General features: G+C 41.9%; 1 protein-coding gene across 1 annotated transcript in view; it reads left to right on the top strand.

Annotated features, from left to right (window-relative positions):
* The window catches only part of xkr6b (XK, Kell blood group complex subunit-related family, member 6b), a 54754-nt gene extending 40844 nt beyond the window's left edge, over positions 1-13910 (top strand). The window contains exons 2-3 of the mRNA XM_080490528.1: positions 11824-12020; positions 12711-13910. Of these exons, the coding sequence (XP_080346654.1) occupies positions 11824-12020; positions 12711-13681 (1168 nt within the window). The 3' untranslated portion in view covers positions 13682-13910. The remainder of the gene's footprint in view (positions 1-11823; positions 12021-12710) is intronic.
* The last annotated feature ends 830 nt before the right edge of the window (positions 13911-14740 follow it).

A 14740-nucleotide genomic window follows, 5' to 3' on the forward strand; every position in this document is an offset into this window, starting at 1 on the left:
GCACTTCTGTGAAAACAGGACAGTTTTGGGACTGCAGTGTGGGGAGCTTTCTGTATTTTCCCGGGGGCATATTCCCAAAAGAGGAAGATTAATATATCAATGGATGACTTGATCATAGTTACACACACACACATATGTTGGGGTGTGTGTGTGTGTGTGTGTGTGTGTGTGTGTGTGTGTGTGTGTGTGCGTGCTTGCGTGCGCAGCCTGTGCGAGCGAGAGAATCTGCGCAGTTCAAGGGGGCCGCCTACGTTATTTGCATGTCTGGAGTGAACATCTATCATCATCATCAAGGCGCTGCAAAACAGTGAGGCAGGCAGGCGCCGCCGACACTCTCGGGATAGAGACTCAACACACTTTCAAACCGTCGCTGCAGTCATATCAAACGCTTCCTAAATGCCTTCACCTGCGGGGAAACGCACACTACTTGCACACATGCACTGATGCAAGCAGACAGGTGATGTTTAGTGACACTTTCTCTTTTCTTGACGCTGACTGAAGCCGTGTTTCCCATCGTTCTCCTCGCTGCTGTCCAACCCCACACAGAACCACGGGAAAACGTGCAGAAAAATCCTCTTCAGCATTAAATCATAATGACTGAGCCCTAAAAATCATACAGGATCACCCAGACGTCATCATTTAAACTCCCTCCTCCTTCATCTACAACGTTATTTTTAATGTATTTTTCCAGGACGGTTGGCCAGAGTGGCTCGCTCCATTTTTTTTGGTTGCCAGAGGGGTTTACAGAAAAGGAGAGGGGAGAGCTGAAATGGTACAGCCTGATAGATAGAGGAGCGAGAGACAGTGTGTGTGAGTGGAATAGTAAAAAGAGCCCCCGAGACGAAGAGGGGGTGCGTGGTGGGAAGGGAGGGAGCGAGAGCGAGGGAGGGAGGAGTATGGTGGGGTGGAGGCACAGAGCCAGAAAATTGCATTGCGTGCTCAGTGATTAGTTTACCTCCTGGGTCTCATTCTCTCTCACTCCTCTCCTCTCACTCGCCTCTCACTCCCCAGGTTCTTCTCCACCTCTAGTAGCTTTTCCTGGTGTCTTTGTCTTGCCACTTTGCTGCCTCTCGCCGTCTTCCACATCCTCTGTCACTACATCACACTGTCACTCTTTTCTATTCTCTTCTCCTGCCCACTGTCTTCCACTTTCCTAGTGGATATCTCCACTGCCTCTCCTCTCTATCTCTGTCCTGCCCTCCCCCTCTCCTTGTGTGCTGACTTGGCTCTCGCCTCCATTCTTGTGCTATCTTCAGGGCTTGAAAAATGCAAAATGCCACCTGACCTGCATGCAAACTCATCAAACCTTGAAGATAAATTGTGCTGTGATTATGTATTTTTATTGGGAGAGTATAGCTGTAAAAACAAAAAGCTCCCAGGCACAGAGAGAACTTCCAATCAGTCAGTAAGTCAGGGAAGCATTTAAACATCATAAGCCAGCCCTGCTAATTATAGTCTTAAGAGCAATAAACACGAGCTTCCAGTGTCTCACACTATATAGCAGAAGTGCTGATGCTGAATGAAAGCCAGCCCCCACATGTTCCTTTTTGGTTTGGTGCTCTTTGAAAAGCAAGTGGGTCAAGCCTTTTCTTCTTAATCCGTACATAATCTCGCCCCTCTAGTTGAAGAGCAACCACAAAACAGTACATAAGGGGTGGAGAGACACGGCGAAAGAGAGACAGGAGGAAAGGGATAGAGGAATAGGATTTCACTTTAGTTTGTCAGGGCATTTTTGTTTTTCAACAAGAAGAAAAGAAAGAATTCTTTTTTTTTTGTTGAAATCATAAATAGTCTGCTATTCTAAAATTTGAACTCAAATGTTAAAATTTTTCTCTGTAGTTTGTTGTGTTTATCTGAGTGTACCTCAACTAAATATTATCCAAGAGTACGTTTTATATAAAGAGCTGGGAAACACATAAATATAACTGCAGTAGAAAGCTTCAAACACGAATGGACCTGAAGGGCAGACTGCATGAGAGCATGCATTAAAAACATTCTTATATTCAGCAACAACCGTCCGTCCATCCATCCATCCATCCATCCATCCATCCATCCATCCATCCATCCATCCATCCATCCATCCATCCATCCATCCATCCCAGCAAACAATGGGTGAAGGCAGGTTACACACTAGACTGCTGTCCAGTCTATCATTAATTAAACTGGGGGGGGGGGGGGGGGGGGCACAGAAAGAACATGCAAACTCCACACAGGAAGGCCGGGCCTGGAATCAAACCCATGGTCTTATCACTGTAAGGTGCGAGTATTAAATGGTTTTCCAAGTACCAACAATTTGGATCTCTGAGAATATTTGTCATGTCTTCAACCTGTAGGAACTGAACATTACACAGTCTGAGTGGACTCGTGAATTTAAAACAAGGGAAAACAGCATATCTTGTTACATGTTAGTATTAGAAGCAGTGAAGTGAGATGCCAGATTTGTGACTTAAGCTGACATTATTGTGAGCGTAGCATACACTTTCTTCCTTTATGTAAGCCCTATTGGATGTTATTGGTCTGAGCTACATTATGTACTTTTAATTTCAACTGTTGAATCCAGTCATTTAATTAAGCCTGCCCTTCATTTGATTACCCATCTGGATATTGGATAGTGCAGCCAAAGCACTGTTGATAGCTGCTAATGCCTGGCTGAAGTGATCAATAGCCTCGCGTATCCGAAAGGCAAGGCAGTGTTCACCTCTTTAACACTAATACCGAATCTGCACATCCTTATCGGGCTTCAGTCCATTATTGGAGAGTGACCCGAAATTATCTTTAATCAGCCTGAATCTGGCTGTCATCCACCTGACAGCAGGAAGGCCTTGATCAAGTGATTTCTTGTGGCACTTATTCCTTCCCATCCTCTCTCAAACATTAAGCCCTTTCCTCCCATTTCCAGGTTTCACCCTTCTGTTTTCCCCTCATTCGAGTGGTCGCGCGATGTCATGTGACTGCAGCTCAATGAGTTAAGGTACCTGAGGACTGTTGCTAATAGTGACAAATGACTGTTTTGCAGAGAGTAGAGGAAGGAGTGTACAGCTGAGGCGAAAGCTAATGTCCCTGGTCTGAGTCCATGTTGGCTAATTGCACAGTAAGAGGGGAAATAAGAGGAACATTTTTGCTGTGTCTATTAGTTTGAAGTGCAGCTTGACATTTTGGGTCATGAAACGGTCTCATTTTGGTTGCTATAACAAGCTGAAACCACCTCTGAGGTCTTGATGGTATTGATCGCCTTGTTGACGTTAGTAAAAATGGTAATAACACAGATGCTGTTGGTTTAGATTTGGGAAAACGAACCACTTTTGGGGTGAAATCGCACAATCTGTAGTCTAAAAACTATGTTAAACATGTTAACTTGTGTCCTTTAGAGTGTCCTCGAAAAAACATTTTTTATTCTACATGGATTCAAATGACACTCAAACACTGGTCTTATGTGTTTCTTTTTATCACTTTTATTTCTTGGCCAACCTAAACCAACCTTGCTCAGTCGTAGATAAACACTGCGGCTCTATGACAGTCTTCAAACTTCATCATGAATTACTTGTACCTCACTAGCCAAACACCCAACATCTACAGAGTTAATAAAACTACGACGAATAAGTTAAGACTAGTAAATCTAAGGCCCTGTTTACAAGTGAAAATGGGAATTGTTTGTTGTGTGTTGGGTGTCCGTTTACACGACAATGGTGCTCAGAGCCACTGAAAATTCAACTTTTTGTCCTCGCCATTGTTAATATTTATAGTGTACTGTTCTCTGAGTGCATGAGTGTGTGGTTTAATTACAAAAACAAACAACAGCACTCACTAGTGACTCATCAAGCTGACTAGTGGACATCAATTTCAAAGCGTTGCTGTATAAACTCAAAATGTTGAGGAACAAAAAAAACCAAACATGTTTTCACCTGAAACGTTGTCCTAATTTGTTTTTAAAGCTGAGGTGTGGAATTTCTGAATGACTCACTAAAACCACAATTTGGAGGACTTCAAGTTGAGATTTCAACTTAAATTCATGCAGTATGACACGTCAGCATGAGCATTCTCCTATCCTATCCTTAATTTAGTTCTGTTTTTGTGTATAGTTCGAGACAACTGGCGTGAGAACAGGGCCCTTGTATTGTTTCACGACAATGGAGTTATGTAGGATGCCTTTTCGCCATGATTTTTTTCTACTTTTAGTTTTTAACTAAAAATTATGACAAAAACATGAATGTGAAAGTTTAAAATAAGATTAAATGCTGTTAAAAGTGATAAACAGCTGCGTCCATTCACCCATGTCAATCCTTTTTTAACTATTTTTCAGATTTTCTTTTTAAACTGAGGCCGAATGTTCTGTCTTTATTTTCCAGACTTAACATGATACCTAAATCATATTCCTATTCACATTAAGTAAATTCTCAAGCAAAATGTCCACCATCAACTACAAACAGGCCACATCAACTGTTGTGTCTGCGTTACGTGTTATATTTTCAGCGATAACACTTAATCAAGACATCAGCACTGCTTAACCGTTCCAAACTCTAAAAGCTGACAGGGCGAAGCAGAGTTGACACAGCGTCTCTCATCGCAGTCTGCCTCTACCCATCGCTTTCAGCTTGCATCATGTCAACTCGGCCTCCATTCAACGTTCCAGCAGCTCTCAGTGAAGGAATCGCCCAAAGGCACCGGTCACAGATCGTTGTGTGTGTTTGTGTGTGTGTGTGTGTGTGTGTGTGTGTGTGTGTGTGTGTGTGTGTGTGTGTGTGTGTGTGTGTGTGTGTGTGTGTGTGTGTGTGTGTGTGTGTGTGTATCTGACTTGCCTGTGGGACTAAGTTCTGAACTCAGCCAATGCAGCTTTTCATCCAGGGCTATTCACCACCATAAGGAAGATAAGGACCTATCTGATTTAGGATCACAGTATGCTGTTAAACCTGAAGCCCAGTGAGCTACATTGAATCATCAAATGTATCTGGAAGGTGGAAAATCCTGTAAAGCTTAAAAATGTCAACTTTTTGGGAAAACCTTTATGTCACACATCGATTTAATTTCTGTTTCTGGAAAATCTGAAAAATCTAAAATGCTAAATTGAAGATATGTTTGCTCTAACAGTTGCTCCTGGCACTGCAAAGAGTGGCAAATAATGATTAACACAACAGTGACATCACTGCGAGGCTCCCGCTGAAGCTGTGATACTTAGAATCCCTGCGAAAGGCTAAGCAAGAAGTGTCCTTGAGTAAATGGCGATTCCCTGCCTGTCTTTCTTCAGCTGGAGTCAGTAAAGCAGTGAAACACGGATGATTTATTAAAAAGATGAAATAAAATAAAATCTGACAGTAATTTATTTAAACTACTTGTGTAACAGTGCTGTGGGAGAGAATATGATTTCCACAACAACGGTTTGAGTGAAAACTCAAAAGTTTCACGTTTGCAGAGCAATGTTTTGAAAATGACACAGAAACGTCAGAAATGCTGAAAACAATGTAGTTTTCATGTTGGGCGCTGCGTAAACAGACACCCGGAACACAACGAAGGTTTAGCGTTTTCACTTGAAAACATTGTGTAAACGGGGCCTTAAAGCGTTTGATTTATTTCTCTACCTACCTTTATGAAAACATACCTTTGTATTCTAAAAATGTCCTATAGGTGTGAATATATATTCTCTCTCTGTGTATGTTCTAAGTCCATCCTGGCGTCAGACCATAGTCAGGTGGACCAACTGCAGTACTGTACAATCCCAAGCAGTATAGAAGATGGATACACGGACAAAATTAAAAAGTAGAACTTCTACAACACGGTTGCATAATTCATAATTTTGTGTATCTTATAATGTTCTAGATTTTAAGAGCCATATATCTTCAGCACGTTAAAGTTATAGGGCATTTTCCAACACTTTTCTTTTTTATTCCAACTTAACTGGTCCAGCAGGAGGTAATGGCTGATGTAATGACAATCACCCTCCTAAGTACAACTTTCACTTCATTCAGAAAGAAAATTAATTTAAAAAAACATAAGCGGAAATTGAATTTTAACCTACAAGGAATATGAGGTGTCAGAGGAACTTGTGAAAAGAGTGAAAGACACAAAGTTTTAGAATAATAGAGGGTAAGAAATGTAAATCTTCCTGATAAGGTTTAAACCTCTGAGAGTTCAGGCCCACAGAGTGACTCAGGCTGTGACTGATCATTGCAGCTGACACACATACACGCTTCTTCTTTATTTTAAACCCTGGGACCATGACTACCTCCCATGCTTACTGTCCGTTCATATTCCACCTGTTACACATGATGCATAAGCCCTGCTTCGTGCTGCTGTACCAGTGATCTTCTTATGAATCATCCTATGACAAGATATGAATGCAGTCTGAGCTGCTGAGCCTTCCCACGAACATGACTTAGGACACAGAGGCTGGCAAGGTGTGTGTGTGTGTGTGTGTGTGTGTGTGTGTGTGTGTGTGTGTGTGTGTGTGTGTGTGTGTGTGTGTGTGTGTGTGTGTGTGTGTGTGTGTGTGTGTGTGTGTGTGTGTGTGTGTGTGAGAACCTTCAAACCACCCACTCAGGGGATTAGTGTAAGGGTGGCCGGATGACTCACCGGTCAATATCTTTGGAGGAGAGGGAAAACGGTCAAGTTTTTCACGTGGTTCGTTTCCCATTCAACCGGTCTCTCACGAGAGCTCACGCTCTGATCTCAGTGTCATATGAACTTTGTACTTCTGATATCTGTGTCTTGGCAGCCTGAGATGCAGGATATTCTTGAATCGTGTGTTTGCATTGTAAACATGTCTGTGTGGGGTGTGACGATGTGGTAGTCGTAGTAGTGGTAGTGGTGGTGCAGCCTAATGGCTGCCCGTGTCCCGACGGCAACAGCAGACGGCTGGGCTTGGAACATGACCCTGGCACTGCGTTGAGTTGTTAGGCCATGCGTACGGCTGCTTAACGAGCCATGAGTGATCGCTATGATCTTACCACAAATAATTCATGAAGAACCCTGTAGAGGAGCTATGGAGCTAAAAGGGAAGTGGGAGAGAAAAGCATCACAGACTAAACCACAGCTTAAGTGGAGTGAGGGTGTAGCGGGGAGGTGGAGGTGGGAAGACAGAAAGGGATCCATCTGACGGATGTGTTTGAAATAGAAAGGAAATCCCCCATTACCTACAGCGTTGACACGTACATATGCATGCGTGTATGTGTGTGTGTGTGTGTGTGTGTGTGAGCCAGTTCTTCTGAAGCTGTTTGTGTTACTACCTCTGGAAAGGCACAGTGGGAGTGTTAACAGCGTGCATCACAATCGTGGATGTGTGTGATATCGTGGTGAAGGAATCACTGTGCGTGTGTGTGTGTGTGTGTGTGTGTGTGTGTGTGTGTGTGTGTGTGTGTGTGTGTGTGTGTGTGTGTGTGTGTGTGTGTGTGTGTGTGTGTGTGTGTGTGTGTGTTGGCGACGTGATGAAGTGAGCACAGATTTTTCTGACAGTGCCGAAACTCAAAGTGTTTAACTGTACAAGTTTTTCTGCTGAAGCCGAGGGAATAAAGCGTTTTATCTAAAAGGAAGGAGGCAGATGTGAGTAAATGACAACTGCCATTTATTTTTTATGCCCTTGGATGTTAGAGCTGATGTGTGAATTCTAAGCACTTTAATACACTGTAAATGCAGTGTGTTGATGCCTAACAACATATAAGCGATCACCGTTGATGATTCTCCGCAAGGAAACAACAATGAGGAATGCATCCCTTTGTATATCTTTTACAACCATTAGCGTTTGTGTCTGTATTTACAGCATAGCTCCAGGAGCTGACTTCATTGGGTGTTTCGTAGTTGTTAGGAGGCACAAGATGCAGTCAGGTCACATTTAATAATAATAATAATAATAATAATAATAATAATAATAATAATAATAATAATAATAATAATAATAATAATAATAATAATCAAACGAATGGGAATGGAAAAGAAGTTGGGATTTGTTGGGTAGATCAAATTTAGAAACGTTTTTCAATGGAGACAGCTATTTGAATTCAATGACCAATAAGTAATTCAGCATACTTATTTCAACCTCAAACAGCTTTTATTGTTGTAACCATGATGATGTCAACTTGGCACATGTAGTTTGTCCAATAATCAAATTGTCTAGTGACTTCGTAAGCTGTAGAATTGTGTTGTGTATAATAGCAGGTGCATGAAGGGCGCATCCTTAGATTTTCTGCCAGTGTTGTGGTTAATTAATGAATAAATTAAAATATGTAAAATACAACCAACCATCTTCTGAAACCATGACTATGATTAAGTATGGATCAGATTTAAAGAATTCAAATTCACTTCCTGCTGGCACAAGATTTTCCCCACATATTCTTTAAAATATTAATTTGAATATTAAGTCAACATTGTCTTTTTCCTCTTATTGCATTGCTCACAGAATATAGTACTATAATATAATATTAACATATAAGCCTTCGCTATGCTTTTGGTCGTTATGGAAGTGTTACTACATTTATACTTATTGATGACGACAGAATAAATCATGCCGCCAATCGAGTAATTATTCATCGCGCTGGTAGTAATTCAACGAAAGTCAGCATGCTTATATGCTAAACTGAGATAGTAAAAGGTTATAAATAACACACTTGCATCAGCATCAGCATGTTTGCCTGCAGCCATCAGCATTTAGCTCAAAGCGCCACGTTGCCCAAGTTACAGCCTTCCTCAAGCCGCAGATATGAGTGAGGAGGCAGTTACAGAGACGACGGAGATTACTGTTTCTGATGGAGGCTCCACAGAACCGGTGAGATGAACACACACACTAATAGAAACTGGGGAATGGAGACAAAGGGCCTCTGTAGGTCTATGTGGCATGTCATTAGTTGGGGAGTGGGTTTGACTTGTTCCATCTGACATTTACCAGTCTTACTGAAAATGTCACGGAATGCCAGCCTTTACCGCTGGATATAATGGTGCCTGTTAAAGCCCAGAGCCATTGATCCCGAAAACGTTTGTCCATTTTGCGCCCTCCCTTGTTTCTCCTGTCCACTGTCCCGAAAAAAGGGCCATCGTCTTTGCGCTCCCAAATTTCCTTTTCCCGCACTCGACGTTACCCTCTGGTGCTCTGTGCATCGGCAGCCTCGACTCAGCATGAGACGATTCGGTGACGGTGCTGAGAAAAGAACAGAACCAGCAGGAACTGTTCTGTGCATCACTGGTGACAATAAATAAATGGTCGAAGCTTCGTACACTGTGTGTACTCCACTTGCCATGACAAAACGCCCTGCGATTGTCAACCACGCTCTCTTTTCAAATCATTTCCAACCTATTTGAGAACAGGATGTTTTTATTTCTTCCAGGTATGCGTCTTATGTGCGCCAGGGAACAAAGGATAAAATAGCATCAAACCCAATTTAGTGTCATTTATGATGATTTATTTATTTTCAATCAAGTAAATATGATAAAATGCCTCGTAAATAACTCCTCAAAAAATGTTATAGTATTAAAAGTTCCCTATCAAAAAAGATGTACAACACTACACTGCTTGTGTTGAGTTTGCGTGGAAAACAGAACCAGATCGATCCTAATCTTGACCTTTAGTCTCAGTCAAAACAACAACCAAAAGCAATCAGACTGTACTTGACTATCAGTTCTTTACAGCGCACTGTTCTCAACCTCATTTCAAATTAAACACTAATCTCATGCCCAATAGCTAATTCAAAAAGTAATTATGTCGAAAGGCCCTCATAAGCGCTTTCTGTTTTTGTTTGTGACGCCGCTGGAATTCGCGCCTCACTTTCTGCAACTGAATTTAGATCCTTCACTTCTCAATTTGTTAGGTTTTTTTTTAGGGAGGGGGGTGTGGGGGGGGGGATTGCTACTGTCTAGTCTATTTCTGTCCTTGCTACACTATTGTCCTCGGTTGACTGCCTTCACATCAAGTGCTGGATTTATTTGGCCACTCTGCCAGCTCAGGCAGATAGACCCTGCAGCTATACCACCCAATATGCACCAGTATGACTCTGCTAAGATAAGAACTACAAACCACTGCAACTTTCTTGCTGCTTTTAATGCCTCTACCGCCAGAGTAAGGGTTGATTTAGGAAAAGGAAAGCAGAAGACCAAACGGCCACATGGCTATTGTATTTCATTCGGTTGTTTTGATTCTTTACATTTTTTTTTTTCATGGGAGGATTGATATTCTTACAGAGGGGATTTTCAAGCGTCTGATGTGAGGTTTCGCTTTGCAGAGTGGACCCACTAAATGCTTTCCTCGTCATTGTTTACTCGCTTTCTTCCACGTACTATAATTGGTGACTCCAAACTGCAGCATTACATTTCAAAACAAATGCATGCGCAAAGAAGATAATAATCTTAATTAGCTGTAGCTCGGCCCTGGACACATTACATTTTTCCTCAGCAGTACACAAAGAGTCTCTGTGCTTTGTCCTTTCACAAGAAGTGGTGCAGCTTTGATTGCGACTGGAGAGTGATTCAATTAGGTGTATTACCAACCATCTCCCTGGTTTCAACAGTCATTTCACCGTCACGCAACTATGTCAGTCATGAAAAATAGCCTGTTCTCCTGCCTGACAATATCAGCCATGGAGTAGTCGTCATGCCATGCTCATTATATACAGTATATATATATATATATATATATATATATATATATATATATATATATATATATATATATATATATATATATATACGTATATCCTATCACAGGTTTAATGACTATATCCTCAGGGACCACAGAGATGGATGTTAAACGTCTTTAATCACAGCAAATGAGTCATGATTTTTGAAGTATACAAGGCAGTCCAGTTATTATGTAAACCTACATGTGCCCAGGAAAACGATTTGATTTTTTATTCCCATTATTTTCCATTTCTGACATTTCTGGCCGTATAGATTTTTCACTCTCAGCCGTTATTCTTCTTTGGCTTCAAATCTCTGCCGTAACACAGAAGAAAATGTCTACAGATTTGTCAAGTCCTCCAAGTGTTTATCAAACTCTTTCAACTAAAAATGCAGCCAATAAAACTACCAAAGTGCATCAATGGTTTTAAATTGTCAGCATCTCACCACATGTTTAGTTGCCTCTATTCTCTATTTTGAACGGCTTTGGTGAGGCCAACGTTTATGAGCTGACATTATGCAATGAACCCAGGAAATGAACCGAACAGATAGAGAGAATTTTGGAAAAAGAAATTTAGAGAAAATAACACAGAATTATTTGGAATTTCACTCAACCACCTGGCAACCCAAACAGAATTAACCTATGACCCATTTTGGTAGCAACCAAAAGTAGTTTTACACCAATAAAGTTTGTTCCACAGACATTCAAACTATTTAATCAGTTAAATACAGCTACAGTTAACCAACTGTGCCCACTAAATAGGAGGTGACAAGAGCTTGTTAACAATCTTTGTAAAATGTTATCCACAAAATGGTTTCTAAATTCATATTACTTACATAATTTCATCCAGTTTTTTTTTGTTTTTTTTAATGGTAACTTTATTTTATTTGCTTTCTGCTTTGGGGGAATTGTTATAATTGACAGAAATTCTTTGTGCTCATGTTCCGAATGTAATCAAGTTATTTATAAGGAAAAAGATGCTGCAATACATGGAAAAATCTCTATTCCTGATTTAGAAATGAGTGTGACACACTAGAACTTTATATTAAAAAATGTAGCTAAGAATGCCCTCTAGTGTCCAGGCTCCTATGTCTGCACCGCTTGTGTTTCTGGGACATCAAACCTCAGTGCCTTTTGACTTCATGCAGTCAAGTTATTATTATTTTAAACTTTACATTTTAGCCCGTCACAGGTGGAAACTGTCTGATCTTCGGCCTTCTCTCTCCCCGCAGGTACATCCGTACCATGTACCTTGGCATACAAAGTCACCGGCAGAAGGAGAACCAACGGCGGTTTTACTGGGCGATGATGTACGAGTATGCCGATGTCAACATGCTGCGACTTCTCGAGACCTTCTTAGAAAGCGCTCCTCAGCTGGTGCTGCAGCTCTGCATCATGATCCAGAGCAACAAGGCTGAGTCGCTGCAGTGTAAGGACTTTTCTCTGGCTCGGAAAATGTAACGCATCAGTCTTTTTTCATGTTCAGAGCGTGTCTGTGTCTTTATTCTGCATTATGAGATATACGTCTACTGTAACTGTCACACGTTAGGGTCCCTACATAATCTCTATCTGAGCAGTTATAAAATATCACTTTAGTCCGCAACGTTCGCCATTGTATTCTCTTCACCAACAGTCATCACTCTTGTTATCAAAATCACCAGTTCTGTCACGCAATATAGTTCCTCTGGGAGGCCAGTTCAATCATAACAGGCGATATTCATCCTGATCGGCCTGTCTACAGAATTACCATCACTACTGTTGCTGAGAGGCAACATATTGCTGTTTCTGTAGATAATCCTTTAGCATTTTTCATGCAGCGGGTTACTTTTCTGGCTCGTCTGTTCTCTCCACTATTAAACATGTCTTCAGGAAAGTGAAAAGGTGCACTAAGCAAAGGTTTTATTGACACAATGAACTCTGTATGATGCGGCTTTTAAAAAGTGTTGTATATAGATTGCACTGTTTACTATAAATGGAGCAGAAGACAGGTCAAGATAAAAGCACAATTCCAATAGAAGGCTGTGTATGTTTTTAATCCGGCCTCTGGTGTATTGAGAACTGTCTTAAAACAAATTTTTTTATTCTTGTCATTGTGAGTATTTTCTCTGTTTGTTTGCAGGTTTTTCCGCCATGTCCTCCCTGGTGTCCCTGTCCTGGGTGCTAGCCTCTTACCACAAACTCCTACGTGATTCACGTGACGACAAGAAGAGCATGAGTTACCGAGGTGCCCTGGTGCATCTGTTCTGGCGCCTTTTCACCATCTCTTCCCGGGTGCTCTCTTTTGCCCTGTTTGCCTCTGTTTTTCACATCTACTTTGGCATTTTTGTGGTGCTCCACTGGTGCGCCATGGCTTTCTGGGTCATCCATGGCGGCACCGACTTCTGCATGTCCAAATGGGAGGAGGTACTGTTCAACATGGTGGTGGGCGTGGTGTACGTGTTCTGCTGGTTCAACGTACGTGAGGGCCGGACGCGGTACAGAATGGTGGCCTATTATGCCGTGGTATTGTTAGAGAACGTCATCCTCAGCTCCCTTTGGTATGCGTACCGTGACCCAGCCACCACTGACGCCTATGCCTCTTTTGCCCTCTGTGGCGTCTTCCTGTGCTTTGCCTCAGGTGTTGCCTGTATGGTTCTCTATTATGGGGTGCTACACCCTATGGGCCCCCGACTAAGGGTGCTGGCCAGTTCCTGCTGCGCCGAGCTGCTGTGGGGCCTTCCTCTTCCCCCTGAAGCCGAGCCAATGGCTCCCACGCCGGGACCTCGTGGCTCCCAGGCCACCCCCACACGGGGCCTGGCAGGGGAACACTCGGAGTCAGATGAAACAGCCACGGACACCTGCCTTCCTGTTTTCCAGGTGAGGTCCACAGAGCCTGTGGACGCATCCGGGAGACCCATCCAGCCCGAGGGTCCGCTCATCAAGATAGACATGCCCAGAAAACGTTACCCAGCGTGGGACGCACACTTTGTGGATCGGCGCCTGCGCAGGACCATAAACGTGCTGCAGTACATTAGCCCTAATGCAGTGGGCATCAGGTATAGGGACGGTCCACTTCTTTACGAACTCCTGCAGTACGAATCCTCCTTCTGAAGGCATCTTCTCTCTCAGCTCTTTCACCCCTCTTACACACAATAAGGCACACTTTACCATTCTCTCATTCCTCTCTTCCTCCTCTCCAGATATTTTCTCTCTCTAGTTGACATTCAACTCTTACCTTCTCTGCTCTATGATCATTCAGCTTTCCCTGCAGGAGATGTGTGTTTTGTCAACCGAAAATCTGTTAGGACAGTCTAAACACACAGTCATGATTTATTTTTTCAAAAGAAAAAAGAAAAAAAGAAAAACCAACGGTACAGAGAGAAAATTATAAACTTACAGTATCTTATGTGATATATACAGACGTCTCATATAAATCCTTCTACGGCGATAGAAGAGGGTTCTGTATGAGTGTGTAGATAACATATGAATGTTTCATTATGAAATGTGTTTAATGCATTATACTGTATTGGTGATTCAACCTGTGAATACTTGTGAAGGGCATATTGTTTGTCCCTGTGATATGGGACTGGTGCAAACCCTGATGGGAATGATGGAGGAGAGCTTCAGAGGGGGCAGGTCTTTGCACATCCCAACATTTACTGCCATTCTTTATGTAAATCGCTCAAATATTTGATAATGTTTACTATGTCCTTAACCCGTGGTTAAAAAAATAATAATAATAATAAAGCACTAAAATCTCTCACCTTGACACTGGAAATGATAGTATGGACACAATGACAGATGTGTCCAGGCGAGGCAATTCATGACACAATTTTACATCATTTAAATTTTTTTTGTTCCAAAATCCCGAATCAAAAACAAATAAAAAAATAAAGCACACTGACCTTCAATCAAGTTTACCCCCCACCCAGTTTTTAGAGTGCAGGCTGCCCCCTAGTGGAGGCAAACAGTTACAGCATGCCTTAGTCATTTTTACCCACTAAAGTTGTGACAGCACAAAATGATGAGACAATGAACCACCCGAGATGAGAAACACAATGAATAATTGTATTAGAAAGAGCACAACATTTTCTAAATTGGTGAGACAAAATCATGTTTAATAACATTCCAAAGATTTTTCTAAGAAAATAATAAAGAAAAAATTGTTGA

The sequence above is a fragment of the Lipophrys pholis genome (genome assembly GCF_963383615.2).
Source record: "Lipophrys pholis genome assembly, chromosome: 21".
Taxonomy (NCBI): domain Eukaryota; kingdom Metazoa; phylum Chordata; class Actinopteri; order Blenniiformes; family Blenniidae; genus Lipophrys; species Lipophrys pholis.